General features: G+C 49.9%; 1 protein-coding gene across 1 annotated transcript in view; it reads right to left on the minus strand.

The window, feature by feature from the left end:
- The window catches only part of LOC106604099 (transcriptional regulator ATRX), a 115,636-nt gene that overhangs the window by 49,139 nt on the left and 50,647 nt on the right, over positions 1–15,850 (minus strand). Inside the window, exons 19-24 of the mRNA XM_045719390.1 lie at positions 14,605–14,714; positions 7,647–7,793; positions 6,738–6,915; positions 6,512–6,649; positions 3,077–3,252; positions 1,632–1,749 (exon numbers count right to left, since the gene is read on the minus strand). Coding sequence (XP_045575346.1) covers positions 1,632–1,749; positions 3,077–3,252; positions 6,512–6,649; positions 6,738–6,915; positions 7,647–7,793; positions 14,605–14,714 — 867 coding nt within the window. The remainder of the gene's footprint in view (positions 1–1,631; positions 1,750–3,076; positions 3,253–6,511; positions 6,650–6,737; positions 6,916–7,646; positions 7,794–14,604; positions 14,715–15,850) is intronic.

A 15,850-nucleotide genomic window follows, 5' to 3' on the forward strand; every position in this document is an offset into this window, starting at 1 on the left:
CCTTCCCTCTCTTCTTCCTCCCCCTTCCCTCTCTCTCTTCCTCTCCCCCTTCCCTCTCTTCTTCCTCCCCCTTCCCTCTCTTCTTCCTCCCCCCTTCCCTCTCTTCTTCCTCCCCCTTCCCTCTCTTCTTCCTCCCCCTTCCCTCTCTTCCTCCCCCCTTCCCCTCTTCCCTTCTCTCCCCCCCTTCCCTCTTCTTCCTCCCCCCCTTCCCTCTCTTCTTCCTCCCCCTTCCCTCTCTTCCTCCCCCTTCCCTCTCTTCCCCCCTTCCCTCTTCTTCCCCCTTCCCTCTTCCTCCTCCCCCCTTCCCTCTCTTCTTCCTCCCCCTTCCCTCTCTTCCTCCCCCTTCCCTCTCTTCTTCCTCCCCCTTCCCTCTCTTCTTCCTCCCCCCTTCCCTCTCTTCTTCCTCCCCCTTCCCTCTCTTCTTCCTCCCCCCTTCCCTCTCTTCCTCCCCCCCCTTCCCCTCTTCTTCCTCCCCCTTCCCCTCTTCCTCCCCCCTTCCCTCTCTTCTTCCTCCCCCTTCCCTCTCTTCTCCTCCTCCCTCCCCCTTCCCTCTCTTCCTCCTCCCCCTTCCCTCTCTTCCTCCCCCCTTCCTCTCTTCCTCCCCCCTTCCCTCTCTTCCTCCCCCTCCTCTCCTCTTCCTCCCCCTTCCTCTCTTCTTCCTCCCCCCTTCCCTCTCTTCCTCCCTCCCCCTTCCTCTTCCTCCCCCTTCCCTCTTCCTCCCCCTTCCCTCTCTTCCTCCTCCCCCCTTCCTCTCTTCTTCCTCCCCCCTTCCCTCTCTTTCCCTTCCTCCCCCTTCCCTCTCTTCTTCCTCCCCCCTTCCCTCTCTTCTTCCTCACCCCTTCCCTCTCTTCTCCTCCCCCTTCCCTCTCTTCTTCCTCCCCCTTCCCTCTCTCTTCTTCCTCCCCCCTTCCCTCTCTTCTTCCTCCCCCCTTCCCTCTCTTCTTCCTCCCCCTTCCCTCTCTTCTTCCTCCCCCCTTCCCTCTCTTCTTCCTCCCCCTTCCCTCTCTTCTTCCTCCCCCCTTCCCTCTCTTCTTCCTCCCCCCTTCCCTCTCTTCTTCCTCCCCCTTCCCTCTCTTCCTCCCCCTTCCCTCTCTTCCTCCCCCCTTCCCTCTTCCTCCCCCTTCCCTCTCTTCCTCCTCCCCCTTCCCTCTTCCTCCCCCCCTTCCCTCTCTTCCTCCTCCCCCTTCCCTCTCTTCTTCCTCCCCCCTTCCCTCTCTTCTTCCTCCCCCTTCCCTCTCTTCCTCCTCCCCCCTTCCCTCTCTTCCTCCTCCCCCCTTCCCTCTCTTCCTCCCCCCTTCCCTCTCTTCCTCCCCCCTTCCCTCTCTTCTTCCTCCCCCCTTCCCTCTCTTCTTCCTCCCCCTTCCCTCTCTTCTTCCTCCCCCCTTCCCTCTCTTCTTCCTCCCCCTTCCCTCTCTTCCTCCCCACCCCCCTTCCTCTCTTCCTCCCCCTCCCTCTCTTCCTCCCCCTCCCTCTCTTCCTCCCCCCCTTCCCTCATTAGAGGGGGACGCCTGTAACCTGCTGTAACAGCATGCTGTGTTGGGACGCACCACAGGGAATTCGGACCAAACCTCCCTCCCTCCCAAAACACACAGTACAATGCTACACTAGATGGGATAGGGGGTAGTGTGTACCTGTTAGGTGATCCAGGTAGTGTCGGTATAGAGTACACTGGATGGGCGTGACTCTGACGGACACGACGTACTCATGTTTAGGAGGCAGGAACTTGGTCAGGGCAGAGTAGTCTCTTCTCTGGAGAGAGAGAGGAGAGAGAGAGAGAGGAGAAAGAGAGGAGAGAGAGAGAGAGAGAGAGAGGAGAGAGGAGAGAGAGAGGAGAGAGAGGAGAGGGGAGAGAGAGAGAGGAGAGAGAGAGAGGAGAGAGAGAGAGGAGAGAGAGAGAGGAGAGAGGGAGAGAGAGGAGAGAGAGAGAGGAGAGAGAGAGAGAGAGAGAGAGAGAGAGAGAGAGGAGAGAGAGAGGAGAGAGAGAGGAGAGAGAGAGAGAGAGAGAGAGAGAGGAGAGAGAGAGAGGAGAGAGAGAGGAGAGAGGAGAGGAGAGGAAAGTAAACACAGAGGAGTCTCTTCTCTGAGAAGGGAGGGACACAGTGAAAGAGCGACAATCAACAACAAAAATTAAAACTCCAATCTGTCATAACAGCCTGAGGCGTCATGGAAACAGAGGCGTTCGTTCTCACTCAGAAATATTTATTCTAGTCTCAAAACGGTCTACAAAGTGGAGGACAATTTGGTCATAAAGTCCGTCTCATCCAGAACGGAGATGTGCGTGGTAAAGTGGTTTCCACGAGTTCATCCGACTCTGGGGAGGTAGATAAAGGGACTCATTGCCAAAATATCACTTGAAAGTACATTTCCTGCAACTCTTCACCTTTTGTCATTAGGAGGGAAAAAAGGTGCAGTTCTACATTACATTTCCTGTACATTTTGTCATGTTAATAATACGATATCTGAGTGAGAGTGACTCAGGGCCCCCCTGGGGGTCAGGGCCCCCTGGAGGTCAGGGGTCAGGGCCCCCCTGGGACTCAGGGCCCCCCTGGGGCCCCCCTGGGACTCAGGGCCCCCCTGGGGCCCCCCTGGGACTCAGGGCCCCCCTGGGGCCCCCCTGGGACTCAGGGCCCCCCTGGGGCCCCCCTGGGACTCAGGGCCCCCCTGGGGCCCCCCTGGGACTCAGGGCCCCCCTGGGACTCAGGGGTCAGGGCCCCCCTGGGACTCAGGGGTCAGGGCCCCCCTGGGACTCAGGGGTCAGGGCCCCCCTGGGACTCAGGGGTCAGGGCCCCCCTGGGAACATGCCCTGCGTGCCCGGTCTATATTCAGCAATAATCACTCGTAAATTTTGACAACTAGCTGACTAATTTACCAAATCAAAACATTTTGCTAGCTGCCATGACAAATTGAGTGATTGTCAGTGACTGACATGAAAACAGCAATTAGAAACGTCACGCTGCGAATTCCTCTATTCTACCTAGCAACAGTAAGTTGAGAACACGACTGAGTTTCCTAATGGATCCGCGGGGCCTCCAAAATGGAGGCTGTGGGTCACCCCAGTTCCCCATAGCGTCGTTACCTGTACACATCCATTGAGCATCTCGTAGAGGATGTGAGCTCTCTTCTTCATGATCCGTACGTCCTGGTCCGTGGAGTCCGCTGCCTGGCCGTTCTGGATTGGGTTAACGAAGCGGTTCCTGAACTCCTTCACTGAGCCCAGCAGGTTCTCCTTGATGAAGTTCACCATGCAGTGGTCTGGACGGGGCAAACACACGTCGGTACAGATATACAGCGGTATCATAAATACCTCCTTGGATTTATTCACATTTTCTATGCGTTACAAAGTGAGATTAAAATGGATTTAATCGGATTTTTTTTTTTTTTTTTCTTTGTCAACCATCTACCGTAATTTCCGGACTATTAAGCGCAACCTGAATATAAGCCGCACCCACTGAATTAAAAAAAATATATATTATTTTGAACATAAATAAGCCGCACATGTCTATAAGCCGCAGGTGCCTACCGGTACATTGAAACAAATGAACTTTTACACAGGCTTTAACGAAACACGGCTTGTAACAAAAAATTCGCAGTAAGCTTTAGTTGTCTTTTTTGCACTGAGTCAATTCCTCACGCTGCTGTTTCCAACGTCTTATCATCGACTCATTAAGACCAAGCTGCCGTGCAGCAGCTCTATTTCCTTTACCAACAGCCAGATCAATCGCCTTCAACTTGAAAGCTGCATCATATGCATTTCTCCGTGTATTTGCCACGATGAGGGTGACAAAATGACTAAGGTAATCAGAATGATGGGAAGTTTGAGAGCGCTCGATTTAATCTAAACAGTAAACAAAAAAGTTGTTTGACCTTAATAACCCGTTCGGCAATTTCATTGGTCTAATGAAAGCTTCACGCCGCCAAAAAACTGAGCACGTCACAGAATGTGGTTTTTTTTTTAGAAAAAAAATGTTGAAAGCGGGAAAAAAAATCCATATATTAGCCGCGTCGTTGTTTAAGCCGCGAGGTTCAAAGCCTGGGGAAAAAGTTGCGGCTTATAGTCCGGAATTTACGGTAAACAAAATACTGAAATGTAAAAAAAAAAAAAAAGGTTTTTAATTAATTTTTTTAATAAACTAATATAACTTGATTAGATCAATATTCCCCCTGTGTGTGAAGACATATTAGAGGCACCTTCAGCAGTGATTACAGCTGTGAGTCTTCTTAACTCAGTCTCATAAGATCTTTGCACACCTGTATTGTGCAATATTTTCCCATAATTATTTCCTAAATTCTTTAAGCTCAGTCAAGATTTAAAAGATGCAATATGCAGAAATCGCTCTGCCATTTACAAGTAGCTAAAATACGAATAGTTTGTCTAATTTCATTAGGAGAATTTGCTTTTCTCTTTGAATTTATGAAGTATTGTGTAGATGAAAAACATTTAAATCAATTTTAATCCCTCTGTAAAGGAACAAAATGTGAAGGAAAAAATGATCACGTATGAATACTTAAGATACCCACTAAAAACCCTGAATATAGACAGGAAACTAGTATGTCCAGGGGGAGTCCTGTACATGTAGCTGTCTCACTACAGGACTCCTGCCCTATGGGCCGTTCTGGTTCACTGTACAGAAACAGGAGATGGACTCCTGCCCTATGGGCCGTTCTGGTTCACTCTACAGGAACAGGAGATGGACTCCTGCCCTATGGGCCGTTCTGGTTCACTGTACAGAAACAGGAGATGGACTCCTGCCCTATGGGCCGTTCTGGTTCACTCTACAGGAACAGGAGATGGACTCCTGCCCTATGGGCCGTTCTGGTTCACTCTACAGGAACAGGAGATGGACTCCTGCCCTATGGGCCGTTCTGGTTCACTCTACAGGAACAGGAGATGGACTCCTGCCCTATGGGCCGTTCTGGTTCACTCTACAGAAACAGGAGATGGACTCCTGCCCTATGGGCCGTTCTGGTTCACTCTACAGAAACAGGAGATGGACTCCTGCCCTATGGGCCGTTCTGGTTCACTGTACAGAAACAGGAGATGGACTCCTGCCCTATGGGCCGTTCTGGTTCACTCTACAGAAACAGGAGATGGACTCCTGCCCTATGGGCCGTTCTGGTTCACTCTACAGAAACAGGAGATGGACTCCTGCCCTATGGGCCGTTCTGGTTCACTCTACAGAAACAGGAGATGGACTCCTGCCCTATGGGCCGTTCTGGTTCACTGTACAGAAACAGGAGATGGACTCCTGCCCTACGGGCCGTTCTGGTTCACTCTACAGGAACAGGAGATGGACTCCTGCCCTACGGGCCGTTCTGGTTCACTCTACAGAAACAGGAGATGGACTCCTGCCCTATGGGCCGTTCTGGTTCACTCTACAGGAACAGGAGATGGACTCCTGCCCTATGGGCCGTTCTGGTTCACTCTACAGGAACAGGAGATGGACTCCTGCCCTATGGGCCGTTCTGGTTCACTGTACAGGAACAGGAGATGGACTCCTGCCCTATGGGCCGTTCTGGTTCACTCTACAGAAACAGGAGATGGACTCCTGCCCTATGGGCCGTTCTGGTTCACTGTACAGGAACAGGAGATGGACTCCTGCCCTATGGGCCGTTCTGGTTCACTCTACAGAAACAGGAGATGGACTCCTGCCCTATGGGCCGTTCTGGTTCACTGTACAGGAACAGGAGATGGACTCCTGCCCTATGGGCCATTCTGGTTCACTCTACAGGAACAGGAGATGGACTCCTGCCCTATGGGCCGTTCTGGTTCACTCTACAGGAACAGGAGATGGACTCCTGCCCTATGGGCCGTTCTGGTTCACTGTACAGGAACAGGAGATGGACTCCTGCCCTATGGGCCGTTCTGGTTCACTGTACAGAAACAGGAGATGGACTCCTGCCCTATGGGCCGTTCTGGTTCACTGTACAGGAACAGGAGATGGACTCCTGCCCTATGGGCCGTTCTGGTTCACTCTACAGGAACAGGAGATGGACTCCTGCCCTATGGGCCGTTCTGGTTCACTGTACAGGAACAGGAGATGGACTCCTGCCCTATGGGCCGTTCTGGTTCACTGTACAGGAACAGGAGATGGACTCCTGCCCTATGGGCCGTTCTGGTTCACTGTACAGAAACAGGAGATGGACTCCTGCCCTATGGGCCGTTCTGGTTCACTGTACAGAAACAGGAGATGGACTCCTGCCCTATGGGCCGTTCTGGTTCACTGTACAGGAACAGGAGATGGACTCCTGCCCTATGGGCCGTTCTGGTTCACTCTACAGGAACAGGAGATGGACTCCTGCCCTATGGGCCGTTCTGGTTCACTGTACAGAAACAGGAGATGGACTCCTGCCCTATGGGCCGTTCTGGTTCACTCTACAGAAACAGGAGATGGACTCCTGCCCTATGGGCCGTTCTGGTTCACTCTACAGAAACAGGAGATGGACTCCTGCCCTACGGGCCGTTCTGGTTCATTTTGGCTAACTGTATATAAACAGGAAGTAACGGACATACACTCTATGAGGTTGTTCTGCAGCGGTGTGCCGGTGAGCACCACTCTCCGTCGGGTCTTGATGGAGTTCATGGCTTTAGAGATGGCCGACGCCTCGTTCTTCAAGATGTGGCCCTCATCACAGATCACAAAGTCCGGGCCTGGGGAAGGAGATGAACACAGAGCAGAGAGAGTTGAGAAGAAACAGGATACAATAAATAACCGTGTGTGTGTGTGTCCTCTACCTACCTGGGTCAACCAGGGTCCTCTGGAACGTCTCTTTGAGTTTCTTGCTCTTGATGTTCCTACCCTGTGTGAGGTTACGGTACATCTCATAGCCAATGATCATGATCCCTCCATCCTCCTGCCACTGCTGCAGAGCGGCCGCTCTCTCCTGAGGACGTTTCACTGTGGCCAGCTCCGTCACCTAGCGCAGACACGGAGCGGGAACACACACACAGCGTATAAACACACACACACACACAGCGTATAAACACACACACACAGCGTATAAACACACACACACACAGCGTATAAACACACACACACACAGCGTATAAACACACACACACACAGCGTATAAACACACACACACACACAGCGTATAAACACACACACACACAGCGTATAAACACACACACACACAGCGTATAAACACACACACACACAGCGTATAAACACACACACACACAGCGTATAAACACACACACACACACAGCGTATAAACACACACACACACACAGCGCATAAACACACACACACAGCGTATAAACACACACACACACAGCGCATAAACACACACACACACAGCGCATAAACACACACACACACAGCGCATAAACACACACACACAGCGCATAAACACACACACAGTTGTGGAGAAACTAGAGACCACTGCATAATGATCAGTTTCTCTGGTTCTACTATTTATAGGTCTGTGTTTGGGTAAAATTAACATTTCTCCATAATTCCAAATAAAAATATTGTAATTTAGAGCAAACACAGACCTATAAATAGTAGAACCAGAGAAACGGATCATTATGCAGTGGTCTCTCTAGTTTCTCCACAGCTGTATATATACACACACTATTTATATTTATGGAGTTCTGTGTGTGTATATATACATATATATATATATTTTTTTGCACGTGTGTGTACCTCTAAACTCTCCTCGTCCTTGAAGCCGTACTGCCACTTCTCAAACTCGTTGAGCCAGTTGAGGACCGTGTTGAGAGGACAGACGATCAGCGCCGTGGAGAAGTCTAACTTCTCACACAGCAGTAGAGTGTGGAGTAGGGTTACCACCTGGTGATAGAATACAGTATAGATATATACACATAGAGAGGTTACCACCTGGTGATAGAATACAGTATAGATATATACACATAGAGAGGTTACCACCTGGTGATAGAATACAGTATAGATATATACACATAGAGAGGTTACCACCTGGTGATAGAGACAGGGTTAGATACAGTATAGATATATACACATAGAGAGGTTACCACCTGTTCATATAGACAGGGTTAGATACAGTATAGATATATACACAAGAGAGGTTACCACCTGTTCATATAGACAGGGTTAGAAACAGTATAGATATATACACATAGAGAGGTTACCACCTGGTGATATAGACAGGGTTAGATAGAGTATAGATATATACACATAGAGAGGTTACCACCTGTTCATATAGACAGGGTTACAGTATAGATATGTACACAGAGAGGTTACCACCTGTTCATATAGACAGGGTTAGAAACAGTATAGATATATACACATAGAGAGGTTACCACCTGGTGATATAGACAGGGTTAGATACAGTATAGATATATACACATAGAGAGGTTACCACCTGGTGATATAGACAGGGTTAGATACAGTATAGATATATACACATAGAGAGGTTACCACCTGGTGATATAGACAGGGTTAGATACAGTATAGATATATACACAGAGAGGTTACCACCTGTTCATATAGACAGGGTTAGAAACAGTATAGATATATACACATAGAGAGGTTACCACCTGGTGATATAGACAGGGTTAGATACAGTATAGATATATACACAGAGAGGTTACCACCTGGTGATATAGACAGGGTTAGATACAGTATAGATATATACACATAGAGAGGTTACCACCTGGTGATATAGACAGGGTTAGATACAGTATAGATATATACACAGAGAGGTTACCACCTGGTGATATAGACAGGGTTAGATACAGTATAGATATATACACAGAGAGGTTACCACCTGGTGATATAGACAGGGTTAGATACAGTATAGATATATACACATAGAGAGGTTACCACCTGGTGATATAGACAGGGTTAGATACAGTATAGATTTACACTGCATTCGGAAAGTATTCAGACCCCCCACAACGACTCAATACCCCCACAACAACTCAATACCCCCACAACAACTCAATACCCCCCACAACAACTCAATACCCCCCACAACAACTCAATACCCCCCACAACAACTCAATACCCCCCACAACAACTCAATACCCAATAATAATAAATCAATAGGGTCGTTGTCCTGTTGCAAGGTCAACTTTCTCCCAGTCTGAGGTCCTGAGCGCTCTGGAGCAGGTTTTCATCAAGGATCTCTCTGTACTTTGCTCCGTTCATCTTTGCCTCGATCCTGACTAGTCTCCCAGTCCCTGCCGCTGAAAAACATCCCCACAGCATGATGCTGCCACCACCATGCTTCACTGCAGGGATGCTGCCACCACCATGCTTCACCGTAGGGATGCTGCCAGGTTTTATCCAGATGTGACGCTTGGCATTCAGGCCAAAGAGTTCAATCTTGGTTTCATCAGAGAATCCTGTTTCTCACAGTCAGAACCCTTTAGGTGCCTTTTGGTAAACTCCAAGCGGGCTGTCATGTGCCTTTTACTGAGGAGTGGCTTCCATCTGGTCACTCTACCATAAAGGCCTGATTGGTGGAGTGCTGCAGAGATGGTTGTCCTTCTGGAAGGTTCTCCCATCTCCACAGAGGAACTCTGGAGCTCTGTCAGAGTGACCATAGGGTTCTTGGTCACCTTCCTGACCAAGGCCTTTCTACCCCGATTGCTCAGTTTGGCCGGGCGGCCAGCTCTTGGAAGAGTCTTGGTGGTTCCAAACTTCTTCCATTTAAGAAAGATGGAGGCCACTGTGTTCTTGGGGACCTTCAATGCTGCAGAAACGTTTTGGTCCCCTTCCCCAGATCTGTGCATCGACACAATCCTGTCTGAGCTCTACGGACAATTCCTTCGACCTCATGGCTTGGTTTTTGCTCTGACATGCACTGTCAACTGTGGGACCTTATATAGACAGGTGTGTGCCTTTCCAAATCATGTCCAATCAGTTGAAATTACCACAGGTGGACTCCAATCAAGTTGTAGAAACATCAAGAATCATCAATGGAAACAGGATGCAGCTGAGTTCAATTTCAAATCTCATAGCAAAAGGACTGAATGTGATATTTCAGTTTTACATTTGCTAAAATTTCTAAACCCGTTTTTGCTTTGTCATCATGGGGTATTGTGATGTCATCATGGGGTATTGTGATGTCATCATGGGGTATTGTGATATCATCATGGGGTATTGTGATGTCATCATGGGGTATTGTGATGTCATCATGGGGTATTGTGATGTCATCATGGGGTATTGTGTGTAGATTGATGGGGGGGGCGGCTATTTAATCAATTTTAGAATAAGGCTGTAATGTAAGAAAATATGGGAGAAGTCAAGGGGTCTGAATACTTTCCGAATGCACTGTAGAGACAGAGGGTGAAGTAGCACTTGTCACAGTACGGTGCAGGGTTACCCCCTAGTGGTAAAAGCAGGTACTGCAACAGTACAGTGCAGGGTTACCCCCTAGTGGTAAAAGCAGGCACTGCAACAGTACGGTGCAGGGTTACCCCCTAGTGGTAAAAGCAGGCACTGCAACAGTACAGTGCAGGGTTACCCCCTAGTGGTAAAAGCAGGCACTGCAACAGTACAGTGCAGGGTTACCCCCTAGTGGTAAAAGCAGGCACTGCAACAGTACGGTGCAGGGTTACCCCCTAGTGGTAAAAGCAGGTACTGCAACAGTACAGTGCAGGGTTACCCCCTAGTGGTAAAAGCAGGCACTGCAACAGTACAGTGCAGGGTTACCCCCTAGTGGTAAAAGCAGGTACTGCAACAGTACAGTGCAGGGTTACCCCCTAGTGGTAAAAGCAGGCACTGCAACAGTACGGTGCAGGGTTACCCCCTAGTGGTAAAAGCAGGTACTGCAACAGTACAGTGCAGGGTTACCCCCTAGTGGTAAAAGCAGGCACTGCAACAGTACGGTGCAGGGTTACCCCCTAGTGGTAAAAGCAGGTACTGCAACAGTACGGTGCAGGGTTACCCCCTAGTGGTAAAAGCAGGCACTGCAACAGTACGGTGCAGGGTTACCCCCTAGTGGTAAAAGCAGGTACTGCAACAGTACAGTGCAGGGTTACCCCCTAGTGGTAAAAGCAGGTACTGCAACAGCAAGGTGCAGGGTTACCCCCTAGTGGTAAAAGCAGGTACTGCAACAGTACGGTGCAGGGTTACCCCCTAGTGGTAAAAGCAGGTACTGCAACAGTACAGTGCAGGGTTACCCCCTAGTGGTAAAAGCAGGTACTGCAACAGTACAGTGCAGGGTTACCCCCTAGTGGTAAAAGCAGGTACTGCAACAGTACAGTGCAGGGTTACCCCCTAGTGGTAAAAGCAGGTACTGCAACAGTACGGTGCAGGGTTACCCCCTAGTGGTAAAAGAAGGTACTGCAACAGTACAGTGCAGGGTTACCCCCTAGTGGTAAAAGCAGGCACTGCAACAGTACAGTGCAGGGTTACCCCCTAGTGGTAAAAGCAGGTACTGCAACAGTACAGTGCAGGGTTACCCCCTAGTGGTAAAAGCAGGCACTGCAACAGTACGGTGCAGGGTTACCCCCTAGTGGTAAAAGCAGGTACTGCAACAGTACAGTGCAGGGTTACCCCCTAGTGGTAAAAGCAGGTACTGCAACAGTACGGTGCAGGGTTACCCCCTAGTGGTAAAAGCAGGCACTGCAACAGTACGGTGCAGGGTTACCCCCTAGTGGTAAAAGCAGGTACTGCAACAGTACAGTGCAGGGTTACCCCCTAGTGGTAAAAGCAGGTACTGCAACAGCAAGGTGCAGGGTTACCCCCTAGTGGTAAAAGCAGGTACTGCAACAGTACAGTGCAGGGTTACCCCCTAGTGGTAAAAGCAGGTACTGCAACAGTACAGTGCAGGGTTACCCCCTAGTGGTAAAAGCAGGTACTGCAACAGTACAGTGCAGGGTTACCCCTTAGTGGTAAAAGCAGGTACTGCAACAGTACAGTGCAGGGTTACCCCCTAGTGGTAAAAGCAGGTACTGCAACAGTACGGTGCAGGGTTACCCCCTAGTGGTAAAAGCAGGTACTGCAACAGTACAGTGCAGGGTTACCCCCTAGTGGTAAAAGCAGGCACTGCAACAGTACAGTGCAGGGTTACCCCCTAGTGGTAAAAGCAGGTACTGCAACAGTACAGTGCAGGGTTACCCCCTAGTGGTAAAAGCAGGCACTGCAACAGTACGGTGCAGGGTTACCCCCTAGTGGTAAAAGCAGGTACTGCAACAGTACAGTGCAGGGTTACCCCCTAGTGGTAAAAGCAGGTACTGCAACAGTACGGTGCAGGGTTACCCCCTAGTGGTAAAAGCAGGTACTGCAACAGTACGGTGCAGGGTTACCCCCTAGTGGTAAAAGCAGGTACTGCAACAGTACGGTGCAGGGTTACCCCCTAGTGGTAAAAGCAGGCACTGCAACAGTACGGTGCAGGGTTACCCCCTAGTGGTAAAAGCAGGTACTGCAACAGTACGGTGCAGGGTTACCCCTAGTGGTAAAAGCAGGTACTGCAACAGTACGGTGCAGGGTTACCCCCTAGTGGTAAAAGCAGGCACTGCAACAGTACGGTGCAGGGTTACCCCCTAGTGGTAAAATCAGGTACTGCAACAGTACAGTGCAGGGTTACCCCCTAGTGGTAAAAGCAGGTACTGCAACAGCAAGGTGCAGGGTTACCCCCTAGTGGTAAAAGCAGGTACTGCAACAGTACAGTGCAGGGTTACCCCCTAGTGGTAAAAGCAGGTACTGCAACAGTACAGTGCAGGGTTACCCCCTAGTGGTAAAAGCAGGTACTGCAACAGTACGGTGCAGGGTTACCCCCTAGTGGTAAAAGCAGGTACTGCAACAGTACAGTGCAGGGTTACCCCCTAGTGGTAAAAGCAGGTACTGCAACAGTACGGTGCAGGGTTACCCCCTAGTGGTAAAAGCAGGTACTGCAACAGTACAGTGCAGGGTTACCCCCTAGTGGTAAAAGCAGGTACTGCAACAGTACGGTGCAGGGTTACCCCCTAGTGGTAAAAGCAGGTACTGCAACAGTACGGTGCAGGGTTACCCCCTAGTGGTAAAAGCAGGTACTGCAACAGTACGGTGCAGGGTTACCCCTAGTGGTAAAAGCAGGTACTGCAACAGTACGGTGCAGGGTTACCCCCTAGTGGTAAAAGCAGGCACTGCAACAGTACGGTGCAGGGTTACCCCCTAGTGGTAAAATCAGGTACTGCAACAGTACAGTGCAGGGTTACCCCCTAGTGGTAAAAGCAGGTACTGCAACAGCAAGGTGCAGGGTTACCCCCTAGTGGTAAAAGCAGGTACTGCAACAGTACAGTGCAGGGTTACCCCCTAGTGGTAAAAGCAGGTACTGCAACAGTACAGTGCAGGGTTACCCCCTAGTGGTAAAAGCAGGTACTGCAACAGTACGGTGCAGGGTTACCCCCTAGTGGTAAAAGCAGGTACTGCAACAGTACAGTGCAGGGTTACCCCCTAGTGGTAAAAGCAGGCACTGCAACAGTACGGTGCAGGGTTACCCCCTAGTGGTAAAAGCAGGTACTGCAACAGTACAGTGCAGGGTTACCCCCTAGTGGTAAAAGCAGGCACTGCAACAGTACGGTGCAGGGTTACCCCCTAGTGGTAAAAGCAGGTACTGCAACAGTACAGTGCAGGGTTACCCCCTAGTGGTAAAAGCAGGTACTGCAACAGTACGGTGCAGGGTTACCCCCTAGTGGTAAAAGCAGGCACTGCAACAGTACGGTGCAGGGTTACCCCCTAGTGGTAAAAGCAGGTACTGCAACAGTACGGTGCAGGGTTACCCCCTAGTGGTAAAAGCAGGCACTGCAACAGTACGGTGCAGGGTTACCCCCTAGTGGTAAAAGCAGGTACTGCAACAGTACGGTGCAGGGTTACCCCCTAGTGGTAAAAGCAGGTACTGCAACAGTACAGTGCAGGGTTACCCCCTAGTGGTAAAAGCAGGTACTGCAACAGTACAGTGAAGGGTTACCCCCTAGTGGTAAAAGCAGGTACTGCAACAGTACAGTGCAGGGTTACCCCCTAGTGGTAAAAGCAGGTACTGCAACAGTACAGTGCAGGGTTACCCCCTAGTGGTAAAAGCAGGTACTGCAACAGTACAGTGCAGGGTTACCCCCTAGTGGTAAAAGCAGGTACTGCAACAGTACAGTGCAGGGTTACCCCCTAGTGGTAAAAGCAGGTACTGCAACAGTACAGTGCAGGGTTACCCCCTAGTGGTAAAAGCAGGTACTGCAACAGTACAGTGCAGGGTTACCCCCTAGTGGTAAAAGCAGGCACTGCAACAGTACAGTGCAGGGTTACCCCCTAGTGGTAAAAGCAGGTACTGCAACAGCAAGGTGCAGGGTTACCCCCTAGTGGTAAAAGCAGGTACTGCAACAGTACAGTGCAGGGTTACCCCCTAGTGGTAAAAGCAGGTACTGCAACAGTACGGTGCAGGGTTACCCCCTAGTGGTAAAAGCAGGTACTGCAACAGCAAGGTGCAGGGTTACCCCCTAGTGGTAAAAGCAGGTACTGCAACAGTACAGTGCAGGGTTACCCCCTAGTGGTAAAAGCAGGTAATGACAGGGTCAGATTAGATAAATGGTGGAAGTTGATATTATGCTCCTCCCACAACCAGAGAAACACCCCCATTCTACAGGAAGACAGAAACTCCAGTCTAACAGACAGAAAGTACAGGTGTCTGGGTGGTACTGACCTGCAGTGTTTTTCCCAGGCCCATACAATGAGCCAGAATACATCCAGAACCAGAGTTCTTGTTGGTTTTCTTCACCGATTCACAACAGCAGTCCCACATGAACTGGACCCCTAGAGAGAGAGACCTCTGTTAGACCTGTCTGTCTGGTGTTGACGCAGACAGCTGTGAAGCACCGCTATAGAGTTGATAAGTAACAGCAGAACTCCATTCACTACACCATGAACCATTATTCAACATCGTTATGAATAAAGACAAACATTGTTCTCTCACCGTTGGTTTGGTTATGGTTGTTACTACTAAATCTACTACTAAATCTACTACTACTACTAAATCTACTACTACTACTACTACTAAATCTACTACTACAGCTAAATCTACTGGTACTACTGGGTCTACAGGTACTACTGGGTCTACAGGTACTACTGAATCTACTGGGTCTACAGGTACTACTGAATCTACTACTACTACTACTGGTACTGAATCTACTACTACTACTGGTACTGAATCTACTACTGGTACTGAATCTACTACTGGTACTGAATCTACTACTACTACAGGTTCCACCACCACCACTACAGGTTCCACCACCACCACTACTACAGGTTCTACTACTACTGGTTCTACCACCACCACCACTACTACTGGTTCTACCACCACCACCACTACTACTGGTTCTACCACCACCACCACTACTACTGGTTCTACCACCACCACCACCACTACTACTGGTTCTACCACCACCACCACCACTACTACTGGTTCTACCACCACCACCACCACTACTACTGGTTCTACCACCACCACCACCACTACTACTGGTTCTACCACCACCACCACCACTACTACTGGTTCTACCACCACCACCACCACTACTACTGGTTCTACCACCACCACCACTACTACTACTGGTTCTACCACCACCACCACCACTACTACTGGTTCTACCACCACCACCACTACTACTACTGGTTCTACCACCACCACCACTACTACTGGTTCTACCACCACCACCACTACTACTACTGGTTCTACCACCACCACCACTACTACTACTGGTTCTACCACCACCACCACTACTACTACTGGTTCTACCACCACCACCACTACTGGTTCTACCACCACCACCACTACTGGTTCTACCACCACCACCACTACTGGTTCTACCACCACCACCACTACTGGTTCTACCACCACCACCACTACTGGTTCTACCACCACCACCACTACTGGTTCTACCACCACCACC

Source organism: Salmo salar, chromosome ssa05 (assembly GCF_905237065.1).
Source record: "Salmo salar chromosome ssa05, Ssal_v3.1, whole genome shotgun sequence".
NCBI classification, from domain to species: Eukaryota; Metazoa; Chordata; class Actinopteri; order Salmoniformes; family Salmonidae; genus Salmo; species Salmo salar.